At 40.7% G+C, this 15,351-nt stretch overlaps 6 protein-coding genes across 7 annotated transcripts in view; 1 reads left to right on the top strand and 5 right to left on the bottom strand.

Annotated features, from left to right (window-relative positions):
• LOC145704272 (dihydrolipoyllysine-residue acetyltransferase component of pyruvate dehydrogenase complex, mitochondrial-like) overlaps positions 1–15,351 on the bottom strand; it is an 87,428-nt gene that overhangs the window by 2,066 nt on the left and 70,011 nt on the right. The window contains exon 2 of the mRNA XM_081781722.1: positions 527–743. Within this exon, the coding sequence (XP_081637848.1) occupies positions 527–742 (216 nt within the window). The 5' untranslated portion in view covers position 743. The remainder of the gene's footprint in view (positions 1–526; positions 744–15,351) is intronic.
• On the top strand, positions 21–513 carry LOC145704292 (uncharacterized). The gene is made up of 3 exons (XM_081781744.1): positions 21–128; positions 170–343; positions 388–513. The coding sequence occupies exons 1-3, from the start codon at positions 38–40 to the stop codon at positions 471–473; spliced, it is 351 nt and encodes a 116-aa protein (XP_081637870.1). The 5' UTR covers positions 21–37; the 3' UTR covers positions 474–513.
• LOC145701766 (putative ATP-dependent RNA helicase DDX49) lies at positions 1,945–3,738 on the bottom strand. The gene is made up of 6 exons (XM_081778985.1): positions 3,627–3,738; positions 3,253–3,547; positions 3,025–3,209; positions 2,570–2,980; positions 2,216–2,379; positions 1,945–2,157 (listed from the first exon to the last, which is right to left on the bottom strand). Exons 1-6 carry the CDS (start codon positions 3,736–3,738, stop codon positions 1,945–1,947), a joined length of 1,380 nt encoding a protein of 459 aa, XP_081635111.1.
• Positions 3,759–4,256, bottom strand: LOC145704293 (protein C10-like). Its single transcript, XM_081781746.1, has 2 exons — positions 4,089–4,256; positions 3,759–4,043 (listed from the first exon to the last, which is right to left on the bottom strand). The coding sequence occupies exons 1-2, from the start codon at positions 4,251–4,253 to the stop codon at positions 3,870–3,872; spliced, it is 339 nt and encodes a 112-aa protein (XP_081637872.1). The 5' UTR covers positions 4,254–4,256; the 3' UTR covers positions 3,759–3,869.
• Positions 4,401–5,155, bottom strand: LOC145701765 (putative Golgi apparatus membrane protein-like protein CG5021). Its single transcript, XM_081778984.1, has 5 exons — positions 5,042–5,155; positions 4,922–4,996; positions 4,666–4,878; positions 4,482–4,621; positions 4,401–4,443 (listed from the first exon to the last, which is right to left on the bottom strand). The coding sequence occupies exons 1-5, from the start codon at positions 5,153–5,155 to the stop codon at positions 4,401–4,403; spliced, it is 585 nt and encodes a 194-aa protein (XP_081635110.1).
• On the bottom strand, positions 5,297–8,027 carry LOC145703646 (uncharacterized). Of its 2 annotated transcripts, none has more exons than XM_081781031.1 (9): positions 7,883–8,027; positions 7,441–7,540; positions 7,032–7,118; positions 6,841–6,951; positions 6,695–6,796; positions 6,471–6,571; positions 6,301–6,424; positions 6,019–6,252; positions 5,297–5,977 (listed from the first exon to the last, which is right to left on the bottom strand). In XM_081781031.1, the coding sequence occupies exons 1-9, from the start codon at positions 8,017–8,019 to the stop codon at positions 5,888–5,890; spliced, it is 1,086 nt and encodes a 361-aa protein (XP_081637157.1). In that variant the 5' UTR covers positions 8,020–8,027; the 3' UTR covers positions 5,297–5,887. The 2 variants fall into 2 exon arrangements, with proteins under 2 accessions (XP_081637157.1, XP_081637158.1); XM_081781032.1 differs by having other exon boundaries at positions 6,841–6,948.

The raw sequence follows: 15,351 nt of genomic DNA, 5'->3' as shown, positions 1-15,351 counted from the left end.
AAACGGCCAGATCAGGGAATCTCAAAGAGAGCGAGAGATGGAGAGAAAAGTTAAATTTCTAAGTGGAATTATTGCGCTTTTGGCGGTTTTCTGCGTCATCTCTCTTTCTTACAACTTCCATAAAGAAGGTAAAACATAAGTTCAAGTAGCACTTGTATTAAATTTTAAGGATGTGCTCGAAAATTACCTGAGCCGACTGCCGAAAAAACGACAGTTGCTAACGAATTGGCTCGAGCAAGTACGACTTCTAAAATATTCAAAGCTGATGAAGAGCCAGCTGAAGAAAAATCAGTCAGCACTCCTGAAGTTGGAGAGGAAACTGTCACTGAATCAAACTCGACTGGTAAGTCATCTTTCTTTCAAAGATAATGAATGCGAATACTTTAGAAACTGAAATCATAGAGGACTACACCGAGGAAATCAAGTTGAACGACACTATTCCTGATTACAATTCCTCCGACATCCGGCGATGAAAACATGTCTCATTTATCTCTGACCAATACTAGGAATAAACGATAGAACTAACCTCCCATTGTTTGATAGTGCCAGTTTCCATTGTCGGCGAAAGTGCAGGCAGAACAACGACTTCGTGCGCGGGGAGCATGCGTGTTGTCGTAACAGACAGGCATCGCTTAGGCACAGTCTCCCACTTGGGCGCGCCAAGAGTGCGGAACCGCGAGACGATGTTCAGCGCCCGGGATCCGGCTGATCGTCGAGATGCCGCAAATCCTCTGCGCAACATTCTAAAGCAAATGACTCCGAGAACGAGCTAAAATCAACGGTTGCTTTTGTTTTCAATTTCGCGAAATTTTCTTTTGTAATCTTCAATTTTATATCTTGCTTCTCGATCTTCCCAAGTATGCACAGTGCTATCCATTCCTTGAAAAGCCTCGTCTCTGTAGAAGTAGCCGCCGACTGTATTGACCTCTTTCACGAGAATGATGAAGAATGCAGTTCCCATTAATGCCATTGCATAAGCGAAACGCTGACGAGGGACCATTTTCATATCGCGACTTTTTGACCATTGTTCGTTGTTGATCAAATCCGCTTTGAGATCAGACGCTTTGCTCGAAATATTGAATTTGTTCTGGAATGATAGGCGAGTTTCTTTTTCGATTTCTTCGTAGCTCTATAAATCGGTTTTGAAAGAAATTCCGGTAAAAACAAACCTTTACGACGGATGTTTTGCTTTTATCTGATACTCTTCTCCATGAATTTCTGCATAGACTCTGCCGTAGCATCTCTTGAAAGCACAAAAATTATGAGTTTTGTTGAATGAGAGGTTTTCGGAAAGAGAAGGCGCATCGAAAAGTCAGGTTCAATTATAATTTCTTCTTGTCGAAGACTCCATCGTCGAAATGTCGGATTTTCAGCTTCAGATTTTCGACTAGCCCCTTATCGATAATTTCGTCACATTCGAACTGCCTTTGCATAAATGGAATCCATCGGAGAGATTCCGAATGATGCCAATAGCCGCCTAAAGCATTCATTTTGCTCGATTTAGATTTAAGGTCATACCAGGCTCGGTCATTTCTTTAAAAATAATCGTAACAACCATCAGGAAGAAGAAAACATGGGTTGTGTTCAGAACAATTCGTCTGTAGTCATTTCCCGAAAGAAGGATACTATCGTCCGGCTTGAGACTGTCAGACATTTCTTCATACAGTGACTTTTCCGTGCTAAACTTCGAACGTACTTCATTTATTTTGTTCTGAGACTCTAGAGATGGTTCAGTTATATGATATTCATCTTAAGGCGTTTAATTTATTACCGATTTCTATTTGGGCGAACGAAGGATATTGATGGTTTCTTCTAAAACCAAGAAACTGTTTTCCCGATCTAATCCGATTCATTCTAATAAACAGAAAGTAATTATTTTACGAGGCTTAATTTATCCTTTACAAAAGCTCCGAGAAATCAGCACTTGAAAAATTTCATCGCCGGTCAGCTTTTCTCTGTGTTTTTCGCAATCTTCTTCGCCTTCTTTTTCAGCGCTTCCTCCCTTTTCAGTCTCTTAGCCTCGTAACGTCTCTTTTTCGCGATCTCGATTTTTTCCTGCAATTTTTCATCTTTCATTCTGTTGATTCGGCGCTTTTCGCCAAATTTATTCTTTTCAAGTTGAAGTTCTGCCTCGCGCTTCATGACTTGCACTTGTGTCTAAATTATATAATCGCAACCTGTCTTACGGCGTGATATCCCTTACTAGAATTTTTACAATCTTATCTTCTTCCAGTGGGTATTCTGTCATCTTGCAATCGACCATTTTTTCTATTTCTTTTACCCGCTCCGTGTCGTAAGGGGACATCATTGTTATTGATGTTCCCTTCTTTCCCGCTCGAGCTGTTCTACCAACACGATGGACATAATTTCTCGGTGCGCCTAAAAGCAGATGAGATCTAACTTAGATCATCAGATTCTAAGAAAATCGATTTAATGCTAGACAATTGAATCATATTGCCTTTTCATATAAATGCTGCTCGAAATTCGTTCCTACATAAAATATGCACATCACTTTTGAAAAATAAATCTTTTATGGGAGCATTGAGAGTTTTTATGTAAGCATTTTTACCTGGAACATTATGATTAATAACAATTGAAACATGTGGTAAATCCAATCCTCTCGATGCAACATCAGTGGCAACCAAAACTCTCGCTTTCGAACTTTTAAACTGTTCCAAAGCTGAGAATCGTTGACTCTGTTTCAAAATAGAATGCAGCACGACCGCTCGCGCTCCTATCTTTTGCAGCATCATTCCAAGAACTTGAACGCTTTTGCAGGTTTTTGAGAAAATAATCAGTTGCTCGTTCCCGTCCATTTTTTCTTCCAGAAGAAATTTGACCATGTGGACGAGATACGGATCTCGGATGTCTTCTGGAACGAGAACGTATTTCTGCTCGAGCGTTTCAGGCATCACGACGACGTTTGAATCCACATGATTGTCAAGTTCTTCTGCCTGCCAGAAAAATGGCTCTTTGCTTGCTATCGAAATATTTTTCTTATCAGAACGGGTGTTATTCGCTTACCCTGCGCTCTTGCTTCTTGAATCGTTTCAGAAAGCGTCGCCGAATACATAAGAGTCTGTCGTTTTGCCGGAAGTTTTTCGACTATTTTCGCCAGATCATCTCCGAAATCTCCATCTTCTCTGTCCAATAATCTATCCGCTTCGTCCAATACGAAGAATTTCACCTTGTTCAGCCTTAGATCCGTACTAAATATTGGGTTTCAGAACTATGAAAAAAAATAACTTCAACCTGGATAAAAGCTCCGCTAGTCGGCCTGGCGTAGCGACGATGACATGTGGCTTTTCTGAGAGCAAAAGAGTCTGTCTATTCTGATCCATTCCTCCTGTGACGAGCTCAACTCTGACATTCATATTCGTTCCAAATAATTTAAACTGATCGGCGATCTGCGAGGCCAACTCACGCGTTGGAGTTAAAACGACGGCGAAAACGCCATAAGGATCCTCAGCAAGCCTTTCTAAGATTGGAAGGGCGAAAGAAGCGGTCTTTCCTGAGCCAGTCTTTGAGCATGCGAGAATATCTCTCCCTAAAAAATATCCCTCAATAAAAAAATAAGGAATTTCTAAATAAAATTGGCGGGAATCCAAATTGGATTATTAATGTACCTTCCAAAGTTGGCTTTATACAGGCTTTCTGGACTTCTGTTGGTGATGTAATTTTACAATCATCGAGCGTTTTTAGAAGCCATTTCGATATTCCTAGCTCCGAAAACGACATCTTTCTGAGAGTGAATACATTTATTTCAGATTTTATGAATCAAGCTGGTGATAGGCATTAGTACAGAAGCAACGAACGTAAAGAAACGGTAGACAGGAAATATAGAATAAATGATGATAGGAAAAAGATGTTCATTGAAGAGCGGGAAGAATGTAGGAGCGAATTTCGGAGGACATTTGGCCAATCTGGGGATCTTGTTGTTCGTACTGGCGCACTTTGAGGTTGAAGTCGAGGATCGCTTGTTGACCGGGAAGGCCACTCGCACTCAGCGCCTGTTGCTGCGCGCGGGAAATTATTGGCAAGGTCTGGAATTGAATTACTGATTGATCATTTTTCATATAAGATCCTACAATTTGGAGCAGCGTAACAGCATCATTCTGCGCCGTTGGTCTACTTTTTTCTAACTGCGTTTGGTACTCTGGCGTCGAGAGCAATTTCAACGTCTCTGAGAGGATATTTCTTACGTTGTCCCTTGTCAATTCCATTTTTAGAATTCGCCTCTTAATGAAAGTCATCAATGAAGTGTACTTATATATAGTTTATTGCACGCGAGAAAGAGTCGGAAAGAAGTTTTGAATACAGAAACTTGGTGGTTATTATGTAAATAAAAATAAGGAAATTCTAAAAAAGAAAGAAATGAATCTCTCCCCGTTGGAACGGTTTTAGGCAGATTGGGCTGGTGCTGAAGGAGCGGAAGACATGAACCTAAAATCCTTTAAAATAGAGCATCGACAAGATATTACCGAGAGAGCATTTGCTTGCCGAGAAGATTATTGGCGTAGTTCTTGACAGCATCAAATCCTCCGATCTTGCATCGAATGTATCCGTAAAGATTAGCGCTGTTGAATCCAAAACCAGTCAAGCAAACAATGAACGAAGGGAACTAGAATCAAAGTTTTATAAGAAAAAATCGCCAAACAAGCGAACCTTGAGAGTGAAAAGAGCACTGAGGCCGAAAAGTGCCCACAGAAGAGGGCAAAGAATGAGTGCTCCCCAAAAAGCTCGAAATTCATTCGGCAAAACTGGCTTTCGTTTGAAGCCTTCTTCCGATCTTGATTCGTAGACCCAGGAGGATTGTCCTGTCGCTGGATCGATGTTGTTTCTCCATCTCAGACCGACGAGAAATCTTCCAGTTACATTCTACCAACAATCATCAGCAAAGAATTCAAACAATTCAACGAACCTTTACTGTCCAAAAGTCCATCGCCAGACAGAGGAGAATGAAGACAAAAGAAGTTACAAATGACATGGAGAAGATCTTTAATTTCACCAATAAAAAAGGATCGATTGAGGATTTACTCACCCCTCCGAACATGTAAATAAAGAGAGCAGAGATACGGAAGCCGAGATGGGCCACGACAACTCCAGGGTGACCCTTCTTTTCGACATTTTCTGATCCAAATTCAAGATTATTCATTCTAAAAATGGCCTTTCTCAGTTTCGCTCAGACTATCACTTTGGTGCAGTATTTTATTCCATCATCTTTTCTCAAGTCTTTCAACAAAAAAAAACCTGGAATCTAAGTCGAATGCGTTTCGATAAGAAAGAGGCAAAAGGCTGAATTTTCATTGTACATTTTATTGGTTTTGAGAATATGTTCTCAATGAACATGGCAGTTATGAACAAATGGATCACGATCAAGATTTAACCGTCGCTGCTGAATAATGTTTGGTACAGAATTGCTGGAGATGAAAACACGAGGGTAAAAAAGGAAAAGCAACAGGGGTTATCGAACATATGGGCGGTCATTGATGAAACGGGGAAAAATCTCTTAGATTTGACGGTTAAAATAACGGGTAATCCAAACTGAAGGAGAGAGAAAACATCTTTGGAGCAAAAATTGTATTTGGGGTGTGCATTTTTGTCTGAGATGAGTCAAGGTCTCGGCTTAGAAAGCGTTTTTTTTCGGGGAGAAGTATTGCTGTCGTGCAATGAAAAAGAATAATGGTAACTTGAGTATGAGTTTTGTTTGAATATTTTTACTTTGTCAATAATTGATTTTGTTAGATAGGCGGGAAGCTTTAGTTGCGCGTATTTGAAAAAAATGAACCTTCAAAATGGGGATGACTCAACTTTCAGCTCCGTGATGAAAGTCGTAGTTTATCAATTTATCATTTCGGAGTTTATCAGTATTGGCTCGTTGTAGAGATTACTCGGCTGTGGACAGCGTGACCGTTCTCGCCACGCCCAGTTCTTGCCCATCGCTCACCGTTACTTCGGTCTTTGTCGATGGCACTTCCTAAACAAAAATGTAAATTCGAAACGTTTTTTTGAAAATACCTGAAGCGTGACGAACGAGGCCCCATTGGCGCCGACCATGCCCATGGCGGAAGCGTCAGCGAGCTGGAACGTCTGGCCGGACGAGGTTCGGATGATTTGACCGGGCTGGAGGTTGGAAAGGGCCGTAGCGTACTGGGCCGCTTCTTGGGCTGCATCCTGCGTTGCCTGGTCATTTGACTGCGTCAGAATGGTCGCATGCTGCTGAGGTGCGCGGGTGGACATGGCGATTGGCACCTAGTTTTCATGTTGAGAAAAATGTCGATTGTAAGACGATTTTCTTACCTCCGGATGGCGAAGAGGTCTTCCCGTCGAGTTGTAATTCTCCTGTTGGTTACTTTCGCCCTCGGTCGGTGGCACATTCGAGTGGAATCTGCCACCCTCTCCACGACATCTGTTCATTGCATGTCTAAACAAGTTCATTTAGTCATTCAGCTCGGACTAATTCTTTGTACTTGTGTCGGGATTCGTGCAAGTACTTCTTTCGCTCTTTTGGCAAGAGGCCCGCTGCCTCGAGTTTTCCACGAGCTTTTCTTCTTTTCAGAATTCGGTTGTACTAAACATCTATTTTCAAAAGGCAAAAAACGGGGTCTTGTTGACATTCAAATTGACCGCAAATGGCGGTCAAGAGTCCTCAAGAGGGGTAGAAGTATAGATCTAATGAGGCATTGATTTATACCTGTTTGGCGTTGACGTAGAGTGGCTCTTCGTCAGGGACATGATCGGGCGCTTGTTTGATGACGTGCGCGCCGCCACCGCCAGCCATGCTCGTGGGAATCATCTAGCCAAAGCCGATCAATGGTTATTCCGTAAACAGATACTTACAATAACGGCCCCCTGTCCAGCATTAGACGGCGAGAGCAGTTGAACGATCTGACTGCTTCCATCAGCATTTTGAATCACCAATCCTCCTTGTTGCTGGCCTTGCTCGCTCTGCTTAACAAAGAAGATGAGTCAGGGAAATAGGAAATAAACATTTGCTCAATGCAATGTTTGCAGAATCGTGCAAATCGCACCTTTTGCTCGCCGTTTCCAACAGATCCAAGAGTGATGATTTGCTGCCCATTGCCGTTGAATGAGTTTCCTGTTTGAATAAGTTGGATCTAAAAAGATTCAAAATCAAAAATCGATGAATAGAATGAAAAGTATTGATGCTAGTAGTAGATGAGATTAAATCTGAACCAGGGCCATAAAATCAATAGAGACACTAGTGCTAGCAGGACTAAAGATGGAGAGAAAAGTAGAATATTGAATTGAATATGCCCCAGTGCAGAGCTGACAAAAGGTCGTTAACTAATTGATAAAACAAAAGCGCCCCGAGCTAAAGCGGCTTTCTCCAACAACTCAACACTCAGACGAAGAAAAAAAATCAATTTTCCGCTTCTCAATCAAAAGAGCTATAAATTTAAATTGGTGATTATTTACCTGTTGACCGGAGTTGCCGACGATGTTGTTGGCACCCAGGGTGACCAACTGTAGGGGCTGCCCTTGTACTGTTGCATATTGCTGTGTGTTGCTTTCTGACCTGAGAAAGAAGGGTTAGACTGAGGACGAGTTAAGATTTTAGAGCCGTAAATGATAAACGAGAAATATTTTAAATGAAAAAGAAACTGAGCGATAATAGTAATTGATAATTGATCGAGTCGAAAGAAAGATCGTCTTCTTACTTAGTCTCTCAAAATGATTCGATTTTCGCTCTGGAAAAAAAGGAAAAGTGACTCGGGTCAAGTCTAAGGTGTCTAAGGGAGTCGTAGTAAGTCCGATCACTTGCAGATCGGCTACTGACTGGGTCGTGGCTCGACTAATCGTGTTCCGGTGAGAGTATGATTGGTCGTTGTCTTCCAATCGTTCCTCTCGTCTGGCTTACATTTTCTCGAGATTCCCTCCTATTCGCCGAAGTGGCCAACAAATGAAATCGGGGCGGCCCTCCCAGAGCGCACCCTCGCTCGGCCGCAACCAGACACCCACTACCGCCCACTGTTTGACTACGCGCCGCCCGCGCATCCCGCCCTCCAGAAACGTCAGCCCGCTTTTTCCCGCGCAAAATCAACTAAAAAAATAAAACTAAAATCAACTAAATCAACAAATAATCACTAAAAACCCGCGAAATCTATTTTTAGTGAGTCAGGACCGGGAAAATTTCAGCAACATTCTTTTTTTCAACAATGTTCATTTTCAACAATTCTATGTTAAAAATAACTTAAATGTTAAAAGAATCTTAGATTCTTACTAAGAAGGTATTCAATATTTGGAATTATTCATTTGAACTTACTTTTTCTAAATGTGTCGATAACTGTTGAATCGTCAAATCGTTGATCAAAAACTTACTGAGCTGGTAACTCATCAGTACAATTTGAAATAACTTTCGTATCCCCATAAATCTCGGAATTATATCTCATCGAGGATGGAGGTCGAACAGTTGGCGACGGTAGAATGGTCCCTCGGTGGTTCCATTTTTGCTTTCGATTCCTGTCGGCAAGGCATTGTTGTTCTAAGTACGCAGCCTCGATAAGTTCATAAGCGCATTCTACAGGAATTTTTTTGATTGCATTATTCGAACTTTGCCTGATAATAGGGTTGATCTCGAGCTGAAGATTGCCAGAATGAGTTTTTAGTATGTTGAACCCGTTGAAGATGGCGGTGTTTTTGATTATAAGCGCGTCGTAGCTCTTCCATCGAATCAACTTGCAGTGCTTGTGGACTATCTGACCTGTTGATGATAAAACTCATAGATTCCGTGTGAACAACTGAAAGTGGTGCTTCGTAAGCAGGAACGACTCGATCGATGCTCTCGTCCGCATAAACGACTTGTTGTTCATCACCAAAAAGCTCGATAGTTTCCTCGTCAATGTTGCAGCAACCAGCAGAAAGCAAGGGATCGGTTTGATAATCGTAGATGCTTCCGTCCTTCATGGTCTCTTAGCGATTCGTTTCTATGGACAATCGATGGATATAACAATTTCATTTCGCCGGTTTCTAGAGATTGGAGGTTTTGGAAAGTAGTTTTTCCAGACTTGACATCAACGAGAATCAGAAGTTTATTGCATCAATTTTACAGAAATTTTATTCACGAGTTGCTGCTTGGTACTTCAGGATGAATGATTCGCGAGTCGCAAGCAATCTCAGACAGCTCTCGTGATCGAAGATGTGATCGCTGTCGAAGCTTGGCGATGACCAGTTCGGTTTGGAAAATCTTCGAATCCTCGGCGTAAGCTTGTAATGGTTTATCATCGTATCGGTTTTATCTTGACAATAGGGAGGACTTTTGATGGTTCGTTTTGTATTTACTGATTAATCAAAAAATGGATTGATCGAGCTGTATTTGCTGAACCTGGGAACCTGCTGGGATCTTTTAGAAAAGACAACGAGAGCATACAATTCACTCAAAATTTTTTTGAAATGACGACGAGTGGCCCGAAAAGGTCTGTAGCTTTACCGAACATACAATCTGAATAAACCAAATATCCTGAATGAAAGTTTTGAATAATTCCAGGCAGCGGAAGCGACATAAAAATGATTCCAGAGAGAGACGCCGCAACCCCAAGAAACTTGCCATAATTTGTTGAAGGCACGATATCTCCGTATCCAACTGTCAGTGCAGAAATAATTATGTACCAAATTGCATCTGAAATCATTCAATAAAACATTCACTATTACAATTACCAAAAATTGAAGAAATATTTTCATTACTGCTCTTCTCAAGGAAGAAAACAAATGATCCAAAAATCGTCGCCATTGTCAGCAACATTGTTCCAATAAAAGCAATCTAAAGCAATTGTTTTTTCTCAGCAGGCTCCTGTTGTTTACCTGGACGACAGATCTAACAAGAGTCAAACCTGCCAGACGAAGCGATCTATTGTATTTGGCCAATTTTCCCAGACGCGCCAATTTGCATATTTTTAGCGAACTTGAGCTTCAAATTTCAAATGTTAAAAGTTCCTTCTTTCGAAAGAAAAGATACCTTGAAGGAAAAAGAAAGGGGACGACTGACAAAATATCAAAAATAAATGATGCTCGAATGAGAGCTTTTAAATTCCCGATTCTTGATATGACAATCAGAACGATGTCGCAAATAAAGAATACATTGCAAGTCCTCTCCAAAGTGAAAGAAATCCTCTTCAAGAGATCAGGAAGATCTGTGGTTTCGAAGATAATGAGCATGATCGTCGTCAAGATTGCACCAAAGTTCATGTTGTTGTAAATCATCGCCTCTTTTGATGAGCTTGAGTCGGTGACGAAGCTTTTTGTGCAATCGGAAATAATGGCGACTGAACTTTGGTTTCTTGGAGGGTTGTATTTGCCGAAAGTTATTCTCTTGCTCGGGCGGTAGTTGTGGAGGCCAAAGAAAACAAGAACCTCCACGAATAGATAAGGCGGAAAATACTGCGGCTTCAGGAGCACTTTCCCGTTTGTTTGATAAAAAAGCAAAACAGAAGAGAACACTTTTCTGTTGCAGTCTTATTTCAGGATAGAAACCCTCATAACAAAATACTTCTAAAAATATAAAATGGTCTATCCGTTCTCAAAGACAAAAGTTCCACTTTTTTCATCGTAGTATTCCAATCTCCTGGAAACATCACCTAACAACGTCTTCGGAAACCGTCGCAAAAGTCCATCTGAACATTCATAGATCATCCCCGAAACATCGAATCTCAATTTCTCTCTTTTCATAACGCCAGTAAACTCAAGTGTCTTCCGTCATAAATGAGCCAAAAATGCAGTTTGAATATTTTACAAAACGTGCAGTGGTGCGTTTTCTTTTGTTTCGTTGCTTTTTCATGAATTTCATTAACGAATTTTGTATGGTCATTTCTTTTTTCGTTCTCATGAGTTCAATACGGAATTTTTCCAAAAATGTCTTCCTTGATTTCAATGATATTCGAAGTTGACATTCTCCGCACTATATCTTCGCCTGAATTTTCGCCAAATATAAATTAATAAACAACTGGTAAATAAAACATGTATGTTTTAAACAAGATAAAGACCAATGCATTCCAAGCAATTTAAATCCAAAACCGCAATAAACGTAAGTTCGTAAGTTATTTGCTTGTTGTTAGAATCCCGCCTTGGTCGACACGACGGCTCCGACTTCTGAGCTATTTCTCTAAGTCGACACTGATCTTGATAGGAGCATTAACGCCCTAAGAATTCAGAACCGGACTCGATACGTCTAGTTCGAAGGATGACCGGGCGGATTACACTCGTTTTTTGACGTCGCATATCGTTCAAATTTAACTTCGAAAAATGAAAGGGCTTGACCGATGTTATCCCTTCTGAAAAGTCGGATGACATTATTTTTCGTTTATTTTGATTTTGATCAGAAAACTTTTTGATTCTTCGAAAAGAATAGGCTTTTCTTTTAGCCCAATGTTTGAATTTTGGGTGACTCTTTAGGTCCTAAAGTTTAGGATTCAATAAGTCAATTCAACGCCTACAGCTTGGCATACAAATTACATTTGAACGTGATACTCAACTCTCAAGCTGCTTGCGAACGTGCTTCTCATTGCAGGTGTCGTTATCTGGCAAATAGTGGTCGTTGTGGTTGTGGTTGAAGTCATGGCGGGCTCAGTGGTTGAAGAAAAAAAATCGCTCTTGAGAGCTTTGCTGATAAGACTCAGCTGATCCGGAGCCAATTTCTAATGCCACAAATTGGCAGATAAACTTAAAAAAACGCTAAAATATTGAACAACGAGTTCTTTTCAAAACGAATCTTTTGTTTCGGAAGAAATCGAACCGCTCACTCATTTTCATGGAATCTAAGAAGACGATGACTTTCACTGAAGGTCTCTTTTTGCGATACCACAATCACCAAGTGTCTGGCGAACCACGAGTACTTGGTCGTGGAGGCGTCAGCGTTCTTTGAGCCGGATGTGGCTGAAAAAAAGCAATGATTTGGCGATTGGCGATTCTTTGACTGATCATCTTGTTTGCTCGCGTGTTGCTTACCGCAAAAGATTGAAATGGTGCTTCATCGAGAGTGAGAAAACACGAGTCACGGCCCCTTTCACGGCGGGTTAGAATTTCTTTGGTGGCAAGCAATTTTGAGATTGCGGAGATTTGCTGCTCGAATCATTCGCACTCAAACAGCTCGTTATCATAGTATCCTTCCATCAAGGGCGTCAATCTCCGGCAGTGGGGCGGGTTGACACAACCCTCTCTAAAGTTTGCACCACGGTAGATTAGACGCAATATTATCTCGATTCTAAAGACTCTCAATAATATCGTTAAAATTGCTTGAGAAATTAGCACTGGTCATTCAGCTTCCGCGGAGCCGCTAAAATCCTCTAAAGTGATCGGCTAACACCCCGGAAAGGACTCGAATATCACGCCGGAAACTCAACCTTTTGAATTAAATCTGTCCGTGGCCGATCGGCGAAGCTTCTCACGTGATAGTCTTTTGCTCCATATGCTCGCAGTGGTCAGAGACCGTGTCCTGTCGAGTCTGGCACTTACTTGCTGCTCGTGGTCGAAGTTCGTCCCGCGTCTGTGGTTTCGAACTCGTAATCCTCTGAAATAATTCCGTCGCGGGGAAAATGTCGAAAAGCGAGCATCGTTCCCATCAGGTGCTCATCGAAAGCAAGAAACATTGACCTCAAATTTGTTCGACTTCAACCTTGCAGCTGAAAACAAAAATCGCATGTTAATAATTTTCAGCGGTTTCTTCTACTGAGAAAATTTAACGAAGTGATTTTTTCAGTTAATAATTTATTGTAAATGAGAAAACAGAAACTAGCGATGCAGATTCTTGGAAAGTAAAATTGCTATCTATGCTGCAAATTCTATGCAGTTTCGAGTTCGCACATAGATAAGCCTAATTTTTCTTTTTGAAATATATTCAACTGGAATTTGTAAATAACGAAACAGTAAAAAGAAAAGAACTGCTGAGTTGGGTCTACTTTTGACTTAGGCACGAGGATGATCGAGTCGATCCAACCAGCGTTATGCAAATTTTCCAGGACGAGAGACCGGTGTCGAATTCAACAAAAATGCAAAGCAGGTTACCTCAGTTCTCTGCATTTTATTTCATTCAGTTCCAGCAAGAAGAATTCAGTGTTCTGTATTTTGTGAAATCATCATTTTCCAAATTTTATTTATCCGTCTATTCGGCCATCTGGCTACGTTTACAAACTTCGTGTCACGGCGGCAACTCCTGCTACAATTCAACCTTTTTGCTTATTGCTATCTTCTGCTCAAGGAAGAGGAAAATCGCATGTTTTATACAATCAACAAGGTATACTGGAATGATACGTCCGTGAATAACATTCTACGATTAGAGGAAAACGCGAAATAGCGGCGATTTGCGTGATGATAATCCAGTAACGATCGCCGGTTCTGGAAATATTTTCGAAGGGCACTTAAGTCAGGAAGTCGTTTTAGGAAGAGATAAGTTCGATTCATTTTCCGCTCGCCAGTCCTTCTCGAAAAGTAGCTAGTTCTTCAATTGCTCGCAATGGATGGCACTCAAATGTATAACAATACACTTTTGAGCATGTGCAATAAAACCCGGCTTTGTTTAGAAGAAGAGAGAGTCACTTTGAGCTGACAAAGTAAAAAAACAAGTGGAGAACACCGCGATTTCATGACACGCTGTTTGATAGAAAACTCGAAAGGTTAACGCAGGAACATTTCACGGCCGCTCTTATACGGTTCTATACTCATTATTTGGAGTTTTACATCAAACTTTTGGGACTTTGTGGATTCCGGAAGTGGGGGAGACTGCAAACAAGCATGGCTTTCCCTTCTTTGGAGTTTACTTTTGTATGTGAATTGATGGTCTTCTCTTAAACTTTTTCTTTACGTATTTGAATTGGCGATAAGGAATCTATTCCATAAATCTTTTGCAGGTTTTGAATTTATTGTGCAATATGCATAAAATATGCGCACAAAGTAGGACACCGTCAGATCTTTCAAAGAAAAAGATCTTCAACCATCTTTGATTTTTGTCGATCAGATGACCTATAATCAAGCAGAGCAGTCAGCTGGAAACCTATTCAGCGCCAATAATGCATACTCAGTTGGAAACGAGAGACGATGCTTTATAAAGACAGGGAATAAGAAGAGCAAAGCAGTTTGAAAAAGCGATGACAGAATATGTTCAAATTGATAGAGCTTACAAAATCGAAGAAGACGAGATCGCGGACTGTGGCCCGATCAAGTGTTCCATCAAAAAAATTGATTTTGATGGGGTAAAAAGACACCAAGTTAATGACCTGTTTGCTAACCTTGGTTTTTGGCGAAAGAAGAAAACAGAATACGAAGAAAATATCCGACGCCAAAATATACGAATTCAAAAGTTCTCGAAAGATGAAGAGCTTATCGAATCCGGAAAGATAAAGAAAAGAAGGAACCGAGCTATCAAGTCAATCAAATTATCTAAGGAAAGAATATTACGATATGAAAAGAAAATCAGGAAAGCTGAAAGCCATATCTACTGTCATTTGACTAATACTCGTTCTCTTTCTTTTAAACATATCAAGCAAAAATTCTTGGGCAGAAAAGCTGAAATGAAGAGTAAAAACCAAAAGAATATTCAGGCTGAAAACGACTCGAAAAACAATGAATTTATAATTTTAGATTCACTTTATTGAAAAACCCTCTATTCCATGACATCTCTTTCTGCTTCTCTGAAATTTTCTGTGTGTAATAAACAGTTCTAGCTAACGACGACTTACCTTTCCAAATCTTCAAAAGTACACCCCTCAAAAATTTATAAAGGTGCAGCAAAAGCGGGGCATGTTTAATCACTATCTTTTCTTCCTAAAAACAACCCCGTTCCAGCAATAAGGGTGATTCTAAACCGTCCTGTCCGAAGAAGTACTTGACCAAATGTACCCGTCAAGCACGATAAAATTAGCCTGCGTTTTGACAAGTTAATTAAAGTAGAAAGAAAAAGAGATGGCGTGCAGCTTGAATTTCTTTATCAGCTGAGTGTCAAGCGAACGAAAAAATAGAAGAGCAACTCTTCGGGAAATTCGGCTGATCCAGCTGCCCCCTGAAGTGCATTCCAACTAGTCCAAGTATTCGAATACTTGAGAGAGACAGAGCCTTGCTGAGCCCTCATTTCCGTGTTCTGCGGCGGATTACAATATTCGATAACCGCGTGATTAGCAGAAACTAAACTTTGGCCATATTTTCGCTGAATGACCAGGAAGCTTTGTTAGGGAAGGACAAAGAACTTGATGTTTCTCTCACACATGCTTTACTTTCTGCTGAATTTTAAATCCCCGTTTTATTCAGCAAGTTTGTTCTTGTTATAAATCACTGTTGAGTTTCACGGAAAAGTAATAAAAGTGTTCTTTATTTATTAATATAGAAAATACGGTTCCTTTTTGAACT

Source organism: Oikopleura dioica, chromosome PAR (genome assembly GCF_907165135.1).
Source record: "Oikopleura dioica chromosome PAR, OKI2018_I68_1.0, whole genome shotgun sequence".
In the NCBI taxonomy this organism is placed as follows: domain Eukaryota; kingdom Metazoa; phylum Chordata; class Appendicularia; order Copelata; family Oikopleuridae; genus Oikopleura; species Oikopleura dioica.
This window is presented reverse-complemented; position numbering and strand designations above follow the sequence as displayed.